This window comes from Enhydra lutris, unplaced genomic scaffold (genome assembly GCF_002288905.1).
Source record: "Enhydra lutris kenyoni isolate GAN:26980312 unplaced genomic scaffold, ASM228890v2 scaffoldscaffold12, whole genome shotgun sequence".
Classification (NCBI taxonomy): domain Eukaryota; kingdom Metazoa; phylum Chordata; class Mammalia; order Carnivora; family Mustelidae; genus Enhydra; species Enhydra lutris.
Window position 1 is genome coordinate 69,151,779 of NW_019154096.1, and position 16,599 is coordinate 69,168,377.

The following is a 16,599-nucleotide window of genomic DNA, read 5'->3' on the forward strand; positions in this document are numbered from 1 at the left end:
ATATCTTGGGTTTCACTCGGTCTGAAAAGTCTGAATTAAAATTGGTCTGCTTAGTTTTTAAAAAAACTTGTGTGATTCGTTTAACTACTGGGTTGACTGCGGAAGAGTGCTGGATTTGAGGATGTAGGTACAGTCAGATAGCTTGGAAGATCCCTGGATGGAGATCGCCTGTGACGTTCTGTGATGCCAACCTCTGATACAAGGGGGGTGGGTCTCCTCCCTTTCCCTCTCAATCTCTGATCTTGCAGGGATTTGGGGATTTTGATAATTAACTAGAACAGAATAACTAGCATCTCAGAGGTCTCCGTGGGACTGAGGCACGCCATATTTGCTCCAAGTCAACCAATATTGCCATATGCTCACTATGGATAAGGCACGTTCTAGGTTCTGTAGAGAAGGGAATCCAAAGATGACATAGACACGTTTCAGGCTTCCAAGTAGGGAAGGCAGACACTTACCTGAATAACTAGTGTCACCATTTACTTATCAGTTGACCTTGGGCAACAGAACTAATTCTCTGAGGTTCAGTTTCTTCTATGTACAATGGAGGCAACAACTTTGTATCTGTTCAGGGCACAAATTGGTCTGCGGTGGAGATATTCCTAACTGAACATGGTGCGAAGAAGGGGGCCTTTCCTTCCCACTAAAGACCATGTTAAACGGCCCTAGTGCCAGGAGCACAGAGACCACATGTGGCTGGGACCATCAGCAGACCGGCAGTATTGGCAAGAAACTCTTTTGTGAACTTGCATCAGAACCCAGTAGGTAGGTGTTCAGATGTCTCACAGTCGTAGTCATCTGACAACACCAGGGTGAAGCCTTCCAGAAGATTTATGAAGATCAGCTGGTTCATCGTGAAACCAAGGGCTGCGAAGGCCCCACGTGTTGCTTGGGGATAACTTGTTTCCGAACTGTGTATCTCTACTACTACCCCCATTTCACAAATATTATTGGTTAGGATAAATAAACGTTTTTTTAAAGTGACTTGCTTTTAAAGAAAAATATTAATGGAAGAACGACTGGTGGTCTACAGCATGGCAAATTTTTTAATGTCATATTTGGTGGTGACCCCTGGGACTATCAATGAGGGGCCTTCTCAGGAGGGAATGTAACTGGGAACTTCATACTTCCAATCTCACCTACAGCTCTCATTTCTCCTCTCTTGGAACCTTCCAGGTGCCTGAAATCACTCCTCCTCTTTGTTTCCGAAGCCCTTGTGTATGTGTCCAAAATGGTCCTTATTCCATTTCATCTCGGTAGTTTGTCTTCTAGTTTGCTTTCCTTGCCAGTGGGGAGTTCTCCAGGGAAATCGCCGTTGTATTCCCTGCAGTGCTTGGCCCGTGAAGGTAAACTCTGAAGAAGGAAAGAATAAACAGGAGAATGAGAGCACTGTCTCCAGCTGTTTCCTGCTGATTAGAAAGCTGTGTGGCCAGGAAAGGGTTGAAATCTCCAGATCCAGTGCTTATTCAGAAGGCCAGTTTGATTATTCAGGCAAAAGCAATCTATATTTTAGGGGACGCCTGGGTGGCTCAGTGGGTTAAGCCTCTGCCTTTGGCTCAGGTCATGATCCCAGGGTCCTGGGATTGAGCCCAGCATCAGGCTCTCGGCTCAGCAGGGAGCCTGCTTCCTCCTCTCGCTCTGCCTCTCTGCCTGCTTGTGATCTCTGTCTAGCAAATAAATAAATAAAATCCTTTAAAAAAAAAGCAATCTGTATTTTAGGACAAAGATAAGTTTGTGACTCTCCTAAATAGTTGATTTCTATTTAAAAGAACTCTGACCGATCAGCTTTATCCGTGCAATGCAGGTGCCAACAGTAGCTGGTTCTTTTTTTGCATTTTTGGTTCAGCGGATCCCGAGTAGATCTGGAAGTCAGTGTTTGACATATTCCCATCCCTCTCAAACTCACCCCCTTTTTCATTTGGATTTGCATTCTTGCTTTCTGCCAGCAAGATGCTCTAACTTACCTACTGATATTTAATAGCCTGCTCTTTCTTGAATCAAACCCATTTCTCTAGAGGACTGCTGTTGTTAATGCAGTTAATTGAAAGGAATGAAGCTTTAATGGTAGAATTATAGGAAGCTATAATGGTGCAATGGAAAACCCCCTTAAGTCTTAATCACTTAGCCAACTGCCGGCTTTGCTTTCTTACAATACAATTTAAGTTCACTCTGGCAGCCTAACAAGACAATTACAGCCAAGTTCTGCTGGCTAGCCTGAGCTAGCCAGAAATTAAGTGCATAGACTCTGAGTCAGACTGCTAGGTTCAAATCCCACGTCTTCTACTTCTTCATTGTGTGACCTTAGGCAATTTCTAAAACCTCTTCTAACCTGGTGACTTTATCTGTGAAACAGGGCTCTGTTCTCTATCTCATCCGGATGTTGTGTACCATGAAATAATCCATGTAAAGCACTCAGCACAGGGGCTGGCCCACAGTTGGATCCAGTTAATCTAGCTGTTATCATTCTATTCTCCCATTGGAATGTCCTAGTTTCCTCACAGAGGCACAGATAACTGAAATACAACCATTTATTTTGTAGGCAGGTTGTATCACCATGTAGCTGAGAAAGTAGATAGGTTTTCACTTGCTGAATGACCATGCAGAACGCACTTACTCTCCCTGATTCTGTTTCAGATCTGTAAAATCAGGCGGACAGGCCAGATTTTCCAGAGTTGCAAACTCAAAATTTGTAGAGGTCAATTAGGTAAAATTAGGCAATCACTGGGGACTTGGGCTGGGAGAGAGATCATAGAGTGGTGGGGAGTTATGGCTAACTGTAGACCTTTACTACTCAAAAGTGTGGTCCACTGACCCGCAGGATTGACAGAACTTTGGTGTTTGTTAGAAACAGCAGAATCTCAGGACCCACCTAGTGGAACAGAATCTGCATTTTAACAAGATCCCTAAGTAATCTATATGCACATAAAGTTTGAGAAGGCTGCCATGAGGCACACACCATCTAAAAGGCATTCAGCTTTAGTTTTGTTTTGCTTTTATGTTAGCCACAGAAACTTCGGGCTACAACAGGCCTTAGGCTCCCAGTTAAGTAGCAAGTGACCATTGTAGTTGGCGAGCTCTGATACGCTGCCAGCTCTAGGATTCTCTCTGAGAAATACCCTATCATCATAAGTTAGGGCTCTGGGTGTATATATAGCCAAGACGAAGCCTGGGTTGCTTAGGACAGTAATTCCTGGAGTGGAAGATACCTAAAAAGTCATCTGCAGGCAAACTGTGATTGTCCCAGCTCTGCAGACGGGATAAGTGAGGCCCAGGGAGACCCACTGACCCAAATCCACACACCAAGAAGTGGTGGTGGCGGCGGTGGTGAGTATATGGCATCAGGAACAAGACAATTCTGTGCTGTTAAAATCTGCGCCCATTCTGGTTTCCAAGGCTTCGAAAGTATTAGTTTCTGCACATTCTCCCATGTGTAGTAATTGTTCTCCGTTTCTCCCGGCACCTCCCTGCCACTTCCTGGCAGCCCTGGGGACAGAAGGTTTCCTCCTTTTTAGCAGAGAGGGCCCAGAGCCGCTTCGGAGCGGATATCCGGCCCGCAGGATGCAGAGGAGGCAAAGGCCTCATTGTTCCTTGGGGCCAGCCGCCCCTCCCCCACCTCCCGTAGGCCTCGCAGACCTCGGAGGACCGAGGGCCTATTTCCCAGGAGTGGGACCTTCAAAGAAAGCAAGGAAGAGAGGCAGAATAGTTCTGAAATCTCGTGTTCCGAGCATAGCGCGGAGAGCCGCTCAGAGCCCCAAGATAAATAAACCCGTCATTTGAAAGCGTCTTTCCAACAAGGGCTCCGCGTGGTTACTCATTACCGCTCTCCACGGCCGACCCGGGCGATTCCTGTACCTTCTTCTAACCCGTAATATTTGACTGTAATGAGGGCCGTGAATTCACGGGCCCCGCTTGCCGGAAGGCACTTTATTAGCTGAACCAGCCGCTTCCCACGCCCAGATCCCTCGAGTGCCCGCCAGGCGCGCGGGGGCGGTCCCGAGCCCAGGGGGGCGCGGTCCGCGTGGACCCGCCGCCGCGCACCCACCCCCGCGGCCACCAGGGGGCGCTCGGACCGCGCGGCCACCAGCGCCGGGTGGCCGCCGACTCGCAGACCCCTTCGCGCCCTCGGAGGAAACAAAGTACACCTTTGTCAGCGTCCCGGCGCGTGTGCGTGTGAGACGGCGCACACGGGCCGGCCTCAGCGTGCGCAGCCCCCTGGGCTGACCTTCCTCCCACTCGAGCACGCCCCGAGGGGCGGCCAGGACCCGCCCCGGCTCCTGCCGGAACGCGGCGCTTCGCCCGCCACCGCCGTGGCCTGTGGACTTCGCTTTCCCAGCTCTCAGCAAGGCGGGAAACGGGCCAGAGGGAGCCTGGCCCCGGGATTGGGGGCTACGGCTCGGCCGGGCCGCCTTTGATTCGCCCGCTGCCCCCCGCAGCCCGGCGCCCCTAGCCTCCCCGGGCCACGTGCGCCTTCAGTCCGGGTGCGAGTCCCCAGGCAGATTTCCGACTCAGGAAGCCCGCGCGCCACTCCGGCTCGGGCGGCGCGCCCGCAAGACTACAAGTCCCAGCAGGCCCCGCGCCAGGAGCGCCGAGGCAGGAGGCGCGGCCCGCCTGGCGCCTGCGCAGTGCGACCACCCGAGCCTGCTAGTACCACACCCCCGGGAGGGACGGAGGGGAGGCAGAAGCATCCGAAGCATTAAAGCATCGGAGGGAGCCGGAGGGGTGGAGAATGGAGTGACAGAGAAACGCGGAGGGTGGGGGGTGGGGGGGAGACTGTTGAGGGAGGGGGGAGGGGGGACACAGAGGGAGGAAGAAGCGGCGGCGGCGGCTCCTCTTTGCAGAGGGGGAAAACTCCGAGGGATAAGAGCAGGAATAATGCGGTAGGCAAGGCGGGCTGCTCGCTCCCGGCTCCCGGCTCCGGCAGCAGCGGCGGCAGCCCGAGCAGCGGCAGCAGCAGCGGCAGCACCCCCAGCAGCTGACAGCCCCGCCGGCAGGCTCCCTCGCTGACCGCCGACTGTCAATGGAGCTGGAAAACATCGTGGCCAACACGGTCTTGCTGAAAGCCAGGGAAGGTAAGAGGCAGGGCTGGTGCGTGCCTGGCGTATTCGCCGCGGGCCAGGGTGCGGGTGTCGGGCGGCGTGTAGGCTGGGGCTGTGCGTGTGCAGGATGCCCGCAGTGAGTTGGTCGCGAGCAGGACACCTCGGAGGGCTGCTCTGCAAAGGCTTCAGGGGTCCTGCCCTTGGGCTCCGAGAATATGGACTCGGGTAGAAAAGCAGAAAGGTCGAGGTTGCAGGGATTAAGATGCTAAAATCTCCCTTAGTTTCCGGCTCTAACCTTACAGACCCTGCCATCCCAGCAGCTGTTGAAAGGTCAGTTGGAAAAGCATTCATTCAGGAAGAGATGGGCAAACATGCAAACGAAATAGCTTTTCAAGTCGGCCCGGGATGGTTCTGTGAGTGTGAATCGGTGTGTGTGTTGGGGCGGGTGTGGGGGGGGGAGTGGAATTAGCAGAAGCCAAGTCTTTGCTTGCGCAGGCTGAGTTGATATAGGCTATTGCTGGAAACCATCCGCTGGGAATGTTTCTTAGGGAAATCCCGTCGTGTGGAAGGAAGCCTTTTAAAGGCAAAGTAAGATGTTAAGGAATTAGCCCGTTCATAGAATTACGGGAGATATGGCTGTACAAATCACCTAGAAAATAATTCAGAATTTCAGAGTTGGGTTTTTCCCCCCTTTGGTGATGGGAGGAAGAGATAACTGAACTGTCTGATCTCGGTTCAGTTAAGAAAAGAAAGGTAAGTGTGCTGGGTGCTTAGATGCGTTTTGGGTGCTAATTATTAGATTTCCTGCGTTTAGCTGGGAGGAAATATCGTCGAAACGAAGTGGGTAAGAGCCTAAGTCAAAGCTGTAAACACACATTTTGACTCTTCCTTGAGATGGAAAAAAAGAGAGCGAGAGAAAGAAAAGAAAAGTGGCCCAGAAACTTAGATGCTTCCTAAAATGATTGCGTGTAAACATACATATTTAGGAACACCTGGAATTTATGTAACATCTCTTTTGCCAAGATTTGAGCTCTGGCGTGCAGCTGTTTTACAAAAAGGGGAAGTGGTTTTTCCCTTTCATGGGAGGAGGCTTTCTTTGACACCCAAGGTAGAAGGCAGCCTAAGTAAGGTCTTGACTTCAGAGGGCTACTCAGGGAGCAGTCCACGAAAATGCCTTACCTACTTAATATTTTCATTCACCCACTTTGATGAATGAAGGAAGAATTTCTGGCTAGCAATAAAACGATTCATGTTTACCCAGGCAGTTCCATCCCCTTGTGGCTCTGTACACGCTGTGCCGGTGGGTGATGCACGGCTCAGTAACTCAAACCAGCGTTCACGTCGTGATTTTGTCGCCACTTGTCGCTCTAAAGCCACCTGGAAGGTTTGCTTTGAAAACCCCAGCAGAGTTTAAAATATGCTGGTCCGTCCCCCCTCCCTGGCTCAGCTTTGATGTGAACAGATTTGTAGGAGTGGCTGTTACTTGAGGACTTCAGGTTTCTAAGGCCTGAGCTTCTTTTTTTCTACCGAACCTGCCGTTTAAGCTAACTGGATCAAGGTGGGGACGAGGGGCTCTCCCCTGAACAGGGCTGTGCGTCCGGGAGGGAAAGAAGCGGAGAAAACAGCCCCCAGCTCTCGCCGCCGCTGCAACCGCCACCTAGTGGTGGGACATGGTTGTACATCTTGGGGCTTGGGGGCTGGGAAAGTTTTCCACCCTCCCTCCATTCTGAAATTATTTCTTGGGAAATCACTGGATATGATGGTGCTGGAGGCTTTGCAAGTTTCACTGGTTACTCCTCTAAGGAGGAATCCTGTTCCTTAGATCTATGCTCTATATGTTCGTTCTCCTGGGTTTTTTCTTCCCTCAGCCTTTGGTTGCTTCTTTTATTTTTTATTTTTAAATTTTTATTTATTTATTTGACAGAGAGAGATCACAAGTAGGCAGAGAGGCAGGCAGAGAGAGAGGAGGAAGCAGGCTCCCTGCTGAGCAGAGAACCTGATGCGGGGTTTGATCCCAGGACCCTGAGATCATGACCTAAGGCGAAGGCAGAGGCTTTAACCCACTGAGCCACCCAGGTGCCCCTGGTTGCTTCTTTTAAAATGTTTTGCTTGGAGTTGGCAAAGTGTTGTCAATTTTCTCTCCCAAATTGGTCTCTCTAGTTTTTTCTTCTTTCTTTCTTTCTTTCTTTCTTTCTTTCTTTCTTTTTTTTTTTTTTTTTACTGTCTGATATTTTTGTTTGGCAGGCTAACAAATTGTTTTTTTCAGAACTTTAGGGAAGAGAACTGCAGGCTGGAAGCGTCTATGGAATGACTGAATTACAGTGATCAAAAGTGCTGGAGAATGTGCCTTTCACTTCCTTTGCCTTTGAAAGTCTTTTCAGTTTCTGTTGGAGAGTTTGGGAATCATCTCATGGTGAGAAAATAGCTTCATGCCTTTGAAATGGAGAGGGCCTTGTCTGTAAGGAAAGGGAGAGACATGAATGAGAAAAATTAATCACTGACATTGACAGTTCATTTTCTGAATTTGCGTTTCTCTCCATCTTCCTTTCTTACATTTAAAGAGAGTCCCCGATTTTATGTGCTTCCGCTTTTCTTTTGGGTCTTTATTAAATATTTGAGCACCTATATTCTAGTTAGTATGGAAGATTTTAGAAATAAAATCAATTTATTTTTCTCTTTTCAGTTATCATATTCTTGAAGTCATTCTTTTAAATTAAGGAACCCCCCCCCAAATCCCATTATCCAGATATTTGGAAATGAAAATTTCAGTCAGTTTAGTGAAACATCTAATGTAAAATTTATAGTATACTTAATAATCTGAGTTGTTTAGAGTGTTTAAAAGCCCTTCTTACATGAAGGCTCTTACGAAAGGTCACAGATGAGAAATATAATGGGCATATGTGAAATTTGATTTACTTCACTTAACAAAATACACTGTAAATAATTTAAAATGTGGCTTTCAAGTAAAAGTCACATTTGTCCCGAACAATAGAGAAACAGGCCTTGAAGAAAGACAGACACACTTTGCAAATGCTGTAAAGGAAATTGTAGTTGTCCATGTTGGTGGGTAATTCTGGGTCCTATATCTCATTATTGTTATGCATTCTTAAAGGCAAATGGCTTCTTAGTTCACCGTAAATTCAGATTCTTACCATAATATGTATAAAGGGAAAACGTGAATATATCAATAAAATAGGAAATCTGTAAGTGGTTTAGAGTAAAATGAGTCATTGTAAGTAATTATAAAACATAGCAAACAAATCACACCTTTGTGAAAGGTTTTTTTTTTTTTTAAAGATTTTATTTATTTATTTGACAGACAGAGATCACAAGTAGGCAGAGAGGCAGGCAGAGAGAGAGGAGGAAGCAGGCTCCCTGCTGAGCAGAGAAACCCATGCGGGGCTCAATCCCAGGACTCCAAGATCATGACCCGAGCCTAAGGCAGAGGCTTTAACCCACTGAGCCACCCAGGTACCCCTATGAAAGTTGTTTTGAAATAAGAAAAGATAGATCTGGATAATCTAAGTTCAGAATATTAAACCTCCCAAATGTACCTTGTGGGCTGTTTGTCCTGGTCTTATAAGTCTCATGACTTGATCACTCTTAGAAATTTTAGATTACTTTTCTAAAAAGTGGTTAAGGAAAAAAAAAAAGAATATGAGACTGAATTCATGCCAATATATGGAAATGAGCTTAGTGATTAAGCATTTAATGAAAAGAGACCCAGACTATCTATTTACATTTTAGAATCTCAGAAAACTGGCAAGCAACCTGGTGTTGAAATGAGGGAAAAAGTGTTTGCAGAGTGTCTTTTGTGTGTTTCTTTCTGGTTTTATTGTTGCAGTAAAGGTTTTTATGTTTTTCTCATATCCTAGATGTCTTGCCTCCCTCTTGAGTGAATGGTGGTTAAGAAGCAGTTTTGCAAGGGCTCACCTTTCTTCACAGGCCAGCCGTAGCCATATCTGATCAATAACGGTGACAGAGGGAGTACTAATCACATTTTCCTGAGCATGATCCTAGCAGGCACTGAGCCCAGGAACCCAGAAGTCAGAAATGTAATGACTTTGCCATCGGTCCCAATTTCCCAGAAGCAGAATGTATAGGAACTTTTCTCTCAGAGAACTCTGTGGCTTGTTGGCCTGGATCTTCCCAATGATCAAGATTAGGGGCCTGGTGAAGCTCTTGCCTGCAGAGGCTAGGGATGGTGGGAGGGGGGTGGGAACCTTCATCCAGTTGGTGAAGGGCAGCTCTGCCAGGACCGACTCAGTATTCCACCACACGGCTGAAAGCCTGTGCTCCCTTCCCTCTTTCCCTCGTACCCCTGGTTCATGATGATGAAACTGACGTGTCAGTGTATTTCATTATGAGAACACTGGAATGTCTCTGAAACTTACAGACTCCCTCCTCACTGTCACCGGCAGGCAGGCATACTTGGTCCTCCCTGGGGCTTCTCCCTTCAATCTTACTGAGCTGAGAGCTGCGGGGTTCACCCCTGGCAGGAAACTGCCTGCCCTATTAAGTACAATGCCCTTAAATGAAAACTGCCTTTTATTTTTTACAAGTGTCTTTTCAGTACTGATGACTTTGAGGTAGAGAAACCAAAAGCAGTGTTTTCAGAATGGCTTGCTCTCTTTCAGAAAGATTTCAAGGGATGATTTTAATTAATCCAGCAGCCTGTTTTAAAAATCATCAGATCAATGCCCACAAGACTCTTCTCTTTCAGTAGCTTAGCTGCTGCTTGTCAGATTCTAAACTCCAAAGTGCCCAAACTCTTCCAGTGACCAAACTAATCCTTGTTTAAATGATGTCTTCGGAAGCTGTAACTCTTGTCGTGGCTTGGTAAATGATAGCCTTTGGGTCTGGGCTGAAGACTTCAGTAATGTCTAAGAGGATTCAGGGAAGAGCCCAATATGCATCCAAATCTACCTTTATCAAGGGCTATTCAGCCCATACCTGGGAACTTCCAGTGTTCTTGGGAAACCATCCAGGACTGTGGGCAATATGTGTTTTTATTTTATTTTATTTTTTAAATTTTTTAGAAGATTTTATTTATTTATTTGACACACAGAGAGATCACAAGTAGGCAGAACAGCAGGCAGAGAGAGAGAAGGGGAAGCAGGCTCCCTGCTGAGCAGAGAGACCCATGCGGGGCTCGATCCCAGAACCCTGAGATCATGACCTGAGCTGAAGGCAGAGGCTCAACCCTTTGAGCTACCCAGGCACCCCTGTTTTTTTAATTTTTGAAGTAGGCTCCATGCCCAGCGTGCAGCCTGAAATGGGACTTGAACTCATGACCTGAGATCAAGACCTGAGCTGAGATCAAGAGTCCGACGCTTAACTGATCGTTGCCACCCAGGCACCCTGTGGGCAGTATTTAAAGTTCATATTTGTTGCTGAGATATTTGTGGCTCAAGGTAAAGCATTATAATATTTAGACATTTTTTTGAAATAAAAACCATCTTATGGTTGCAAAAGTATATTAACCATGGTCGACCATGCAACTGAGCAGAAACTTGAGAGCACCATAGACAGTGACCACAGACAGTGACCCCATAGAAAAGGAAATCAGGAGGCGCACCTGGGGGGCTTAGTCCGTTAAGCTTCCGACTCTTGGTTTCTGCTCAGGTCATGATCTCAGGGTCATGGGATGGAGCCCCTCATCAGGCTCCATACTTAGTGGGGAGATTTCTGGAGAGTCTCTCTCTCTGCCTCTCCCCGACTCCTGCTCTCTCTCTCTCAAATAAATAAATCTTAAGGGAAAGAAAGAAGGAAAGAAAGAAAGACAGAAAGAAAGAAACCAACCAAGAAGAGTTTCTCCGGTCCTGCTCCCCCCACCCCCACACCTCACACCAAAATAGAATAGTGAAGAAAAAGGGTTTTAAGATGTGATTTTAAAATGATTAAAATGGATTGTGCAGGCTTTTATAGTAGGAGTGATTGCTACTTTAAAACACATTCTGGGGGTGGTGGCTCAGTCGTTAAGCGTCTGCCTTCGGCTCAGGTCATGATTCCAGGGTCCTGGGATCAAGCCCCCCCACATCAGGCTCCCTGCTTAATGGGAAGCCTGCTTCTCCCTCTCCCCTCCCCCTGCTTGTGTTCCCTCTCTCACTGTCTCTCTTTCTCTGTCAAATAGATAAATAAAAATCTTAAAAAAACAAAAAACAAAAAACAACCCACATTCTGTATTACCTCAGTGAAAATTTTTATTTAAAAATATCCTAAAGATTGCAAAAATTTTAATCAATAAATGAAACCTCTTAAAACTGATCTTTTTGGAGTGAAGACCATGTTGTTCCATTTGGTACCATCTAAACACTGGAGGATACACTCCGCTTTGTACCCATCATGCTGTGTTTTAAGAAGAAGGCAATTGGGGCATCTGGGTGGCTCAGTCAGTTAAGCATCAGCCTTTGGCTCAGGTCATGATCCCGGGGTCCTGGGATCAAGCCTGGAGTTGGGCTCCCTGCTCAGTAGGGGAGTCTACTTCTCCCTCTCCCTCTTCTTGCTCGGGCTCTCTCTCCCTCAATAAATAAATAAAAGCTTTACAAAAATAAAAAATAAAATAAAATAAAATAAAAAGAAGGCAGTTACCTCTAAGACTAGACCATAACATCCCCCTCCTCAATTCCTCATTTAGAGAAAACCATTCTCAAATTGTCTTTGGGGATGGACAAAGGGTAGAACCACTCATTCATTCATTCACTCACTCATTCATTCAACATCTGGTTGTTGAAGGGCCCTGTGGGGAGACGTCAGCCTGGCAGAGGCGCTGCTGCAGGTGGCTGGACCGGGGGCATTGGCCTGTCATCAGCATCTTCATCTCAGGCTTTTAAACTGGTAAATCAGATTTGAGTTGAACTAGATTTTTCCCCCCAAAAGCTAAAGTTGACAGTGCTGTGACCTGCTTCGCTAGGTCACCATATTGACTTTGCTGTTCCTAGAACTCGGAAAATAGCCTGAGGGACCAAAAATAGGATTTAAGGATAATGCAAAGGTCACACTTGAGGGATAGGCCCGAAATGTGGAAGACAACCACTAATTTTCCAAGACATTGAGTTTGATTACGGTCAGCTCCTACAAATGGAAAACACTAAAAACAAGGGCAAGAGGTCCATTTGGTGGAGAAATGAGAAGATCTAAGAGGAGAACTGGTGTGCCGGGGTGCCTTCCAGGTGGAACTTTGGAGATCTTTCTAGGGCTGTGGCCTGGGTGCGGTTGCTGGGTCACAGTTCTGGAGTGAAGGTGCTGGAGGGCACCTTCCTTTCTGGCTTTTTGTTGGGATTGGTTGGAGGAATGCAGCCTGTCACCTGGAATGACCTGGAAGGGTTAAAGCTCTCTAGTCCTCTAAATCGGTGTGCTGTCCAACGTGGTAGCTACTAGCTACATGTGCTTCTTTATATTTTAATGAATTAAAATGAAAAATTCAGTTCCTTAGGCATGCTGACCACATTTCCAGTGCACAGGAGCCCTGTGTGGCCAGCGGCTCCCTTGCTGGACTGCACAGATACAGAACATTCCCAGCACAGCAGAAAGTTCATTTGGACATAGCTGCTCCAGAGTTCTACACATTCAATTTTAAGAAGAGGGTGATAATCCCCTAAACTTTTGACATGAAAACAGCGGGGAGGTAAGGGAGAGGAAGAGGGAGAAATGGGGAGGGTATGGAGAAGAGAGAGGGAAAGAGACAGAGGCAGGGAGGGGAGCTGGGGGATGAGGGATTAGGACTGAGTCACTTTGGAGACAAATTTAGTTCAGGGGCACTCACAGATACCGGTGGTGGTGAGCCAGCCATATTTTTTCTTTTTTTCATATCTTGTTGGGAAATTTGCCTAGATTGAGCAACTGACTTTCCTGATTCAAATTAAGTGTGTATTAGAGATACGGACAGAGCCCTGTGTTCCTTCTTGAAACTCCTGATGTGAGGATATTTTGAAACAGTCATTTTATTGAGAAAAAACATTGTATGTATGGTAGATCCACAGAAGGAAGGAAAAAAACAAAAAAACCCCAAAAACAACCCAACTCTTTCTATGGACTTCAGAAAGTTGTTTTAAAGGAGGGTGAAAATAGGTAAAACAATTTTATGGCTTTCCATGTCTTCTGAACAGCACAGACTAAAATAAAATCATAAAGAGAGATGTCAGAAACAGAGCATCTTTGTGTCCACTTTAAAATGCTTTCTCCTTGGGCGCCTGGGTGGCTCAGTGGGTTAAGCCGCTGCCTTCAGCTCAGGTCATGATCCCAGGGTCCTGGGATCGAGTCCCGCATCGGGCTCTCTGCTCAGCAGGGAGCCTGCTTCCCTTCCTCTCTCTCTGCCTGCCTCTCTGCCTACTTGTGATCTCTGTCTGTCAAATAAATAAATAAAATCTTAAAAAAAAAATGCTTTCTCCTTAAAAACTGTTTCCTGTGAGATTTAAAAGATTTTGACGATAACCCAGTTAGAGCGCACTTAGAAAGCGGCGTAAGCATTTGAAACACTCAAACAGTTAGTTGCCCTTCTTCGGTGTCTGGAGCAAGGAACTCTATTTGAAGTTGTGCCAGAGAATCAACTGGTAACATCCTCCTGACAGAAGTCAGTAATAAATTAGGCTAATTTCACAGGGCCTGCTTGGTCCCTAGGAATTTGTAATCTGTGGAGTATCAGTCTTTTTTTTAAAAGGCAGCAATGAAATGAAACTCAAAGGACAACTTCCAGGGAATGTGCAGAAAGCCAAAGAAACTCAGATAAACAGATAAGATGATTCCCATGTTGTGAAGTGGCGGAGGCCCAGGGGGGCACGCTGACCGCCCCCAGTCTTTTCAGTTGGTCTACTGGTCTGGTCTCCACTTGCTAGAATGGAGATTCCTCTGGTTCACAGTGAGACAGAGATGAAAGGAAGTCACTTGAACTGTGGACTTTCGCAGAGCGACCCTCCAGAGTCCTTTAATGTTCCAAAATAAATCTTTCCCCTCCCATGTAACATAAGCCCAAAAACAAACCTATTGCTCTGGGTGGTATGGTTTCTAAATGTGAATGCCCATGAGGTTGCAATTATGGAAGAGAAAGAGGGTCTCTGTCCCATTTCCTGGGAAAGAGGTGTAATGGGAATATAATTGTCCTCATGGATCCTGATTTCAGGTCAATGCCAATTTGAGAGCCATTGGTTGTGGTAATTTCTTACTAGGTTGTGAGTGACTACTGATAGGTGAATCCTCCCAGTGGGTGTTTGCATTTTAAAGTAGAACTGTTGGGGCGCCTGGGTGGCTCAGTGGGTTAAAGCCTCTGCCTTCGGCTCAGGTCATGATCTCAGGGTCCTGGGATCGAGCCCCGCATCGGGCTCTCTGCTCAGCAGTGAGCCTGCTTCCCCCTCTCTCTGCCTGCCTCTCTGCCTACTTGTGATCTCGCTCTCTCTCTCTCTGTCAAACAAATAAATAAATAAATAATTTTAAAAAATCTTAAAAAAAAAAAGTAGAACTGTTGGGGCACCTGGGTGGCTCAGTCCGTTAAGTATCTGCCTTTGGCTCAGGTCTTGATTCCTGGGTCCTGGGATCGAGCCCCGTGTCGGGACTCTGCTTCTCCCTCTCCCTCTGCTCCTCCCCAGCACTCATGCTCATGCTTTCTCAAATAAATAAATAAATAAATAAATAAAATCTTAAAAAAAAACCCCAAACAAACAAGTAGAACTGTTTATCAACTCAAATGAATCTGTGATTGGGGGGGGGATATGCATGCGCGCATGGCGGCTCTGGTCCTTTCTGTAGCCCCGTTACTGGTGTTCTTCTATCTGCATCTTCTCCCCCATCCCTCGCACATACCGACATATCAAAAGAGAAGGTCAGCCTCTTGGCATCTCCTCCTGGCAGGACTCCGAGAGAATCTTGAGGAGCCGCAGAATTGTCCCCGAGGGACAGGGCATTAAACCAGATGGGTGGTGGTGGGGATATGTCGTGGCAGCATGTTCCTCCGTTTCCTTGCCAGAGCCCATAGATGGGCCCTGGGCAGGCCAGTTCCTGCTGGCATCAGCTTAGCACGTGCAGATCACATCTGCCCCCTGTCCGCCCTTCCTTGGATACCTGCTCCCCCTGGGAAACCCTTGTCATGAGGCGTCTCTGCCTGATGGTACCTTAGGTGTGTGCCCAGATGGTTGCAGTTTTCTTCACTAAATTCAAAAGAAGCAGACTAGGGTGGGAGAGGAGGGGGGGACGCACCAGAGTGATTCCTCTGCCAGATTGCAGGGGGTCCCCCTTTCCGTTTCAGAGAGAGTGTGTGAAGCAGCGTTTTCCCCCCAGAAAGGCTTCTCAGTGTTAACCCTTTCCCGTTTTTCAGTGGTAAGTTTATAGATGTTCGCACTTAGAGGCCATATTAACGTGTGTGTGTGTGTGTGTGTGTGTGTGTGTGTGTGTGTGTGTGTGTGTATGTCTACGGGATGCATTAACTTAGCAGCTTTCCTTTTCGAGGATCTTTGCTAGCCGAGAGTCTCTTCTTGGGGGTCCCTGTCAAAATTGAGGTGCTGGAGGGGCGGCAGCATGGTGTCACTGCCTGGTAATGAGGGGACAGGAACTCAAGCCTTTGATCTGCTCCTGCAGAGAAGGTGAACCTCCAGACTTCACCACTTCAAGAAGAGAAGAGGGGTGAAGGACAGGGTTGCCCAAGTACAGGCTAGAGAGAACTCAGCCAGTGTAATTGGTGAGCCTGTCTGATAAAAGGTCTTGTGAAACCTCATTTGAAAATGGAATTCCGTCTTGGCAAAGGTTTTACACCACTTGTACGATGAAAACAAGCTGGAGAGGTCAACAAATGGCCCAGGAAAAACAGCTTTGGGAGGGCTGGTGCAGAAACGTGCTCTGCTTCATCTTAACGTTGTCTGTTAACGCGTTCCGGAAGAGCTCGTGGGGATGTTCAGATAACATCTGTGGGAAGGAACTCCAAGCTCTAGGAAAACTAGGCGGTGGGTGGGGACAGAGAATGGGGCCCCAGACTTGACTGGCAAAGGATGTCTCAAGATCCAACTTTTCTCAAGCCTGGTGCTGCCGTGCGTCCCTGTCCCCAAGTCTCTAAGTCACAGATTAGGGAGGGTGTCTGTCAGAGCCATGTGTGCCCTGTGTGTTCAAGAAACGCTGGCCTGATGTTTTACCTAAGTTACATGGAGGAGAGGGGGAGAACAGAGAAAGTTAGTAAGACCCTCAAGAAATGGCCTTGATGTCACAGTAGATGGTAAATTAGGAAATGATTCAATGTGGTTAAGAAAGATTAACTAAGGTATAGGGCAAATTGGAAAATGTTTCCCAAATGTTTGTCTTAACTGTGAAAAATGTCTGGCAAACTCCCCCACCCCCATCCCCAATTTGGAAGTGGTTTGTTTTACTTGTTTTGGAAGAAATAAATATTTGCATTAGACCAAAACATTCGGGGCAAACAGTTCTCCCGAGCCTCTCTCTGAGGCTCTGTGTGGGTTGGAGGAGATGTCTCATGCCGGTAACGTCATACCTTTTTTGGCTAAATCGAAGGCACCTTAGGACACAATCTTCACATGTTTTTCACATCACGACTAGAACGGGGTTGAGCAAATGGAAAGAAAATAGG

General features: G+C 47.0%; 1 protein-coding gene across 1 annotated transcript in view; it reads left to right on the forward strand.

The window, feature by feature from the left end:
* The first annotated feature begins 4,765 nt into the window (after positions 1-4,765).
* LOC111144787 (G protein-coupled receptor kinase 5) overlaps positions 4,766-16,599 on the forward strand; it is a 207,394-nt gene continuing 195,560 nt past the window's right edge. The window contains exon 1 of the mRNA XM_022499248.1: positions 4,766-5,069. Within this exon, the coding sequence (XP_022354956.1) occupies positions 5,018-5,069 (52 nt within the window). The 5' untranslated portion in view covers positions 4,766-5,017. The remainder of the gene's footprint in view (positions 5,070-16,599) is intronic.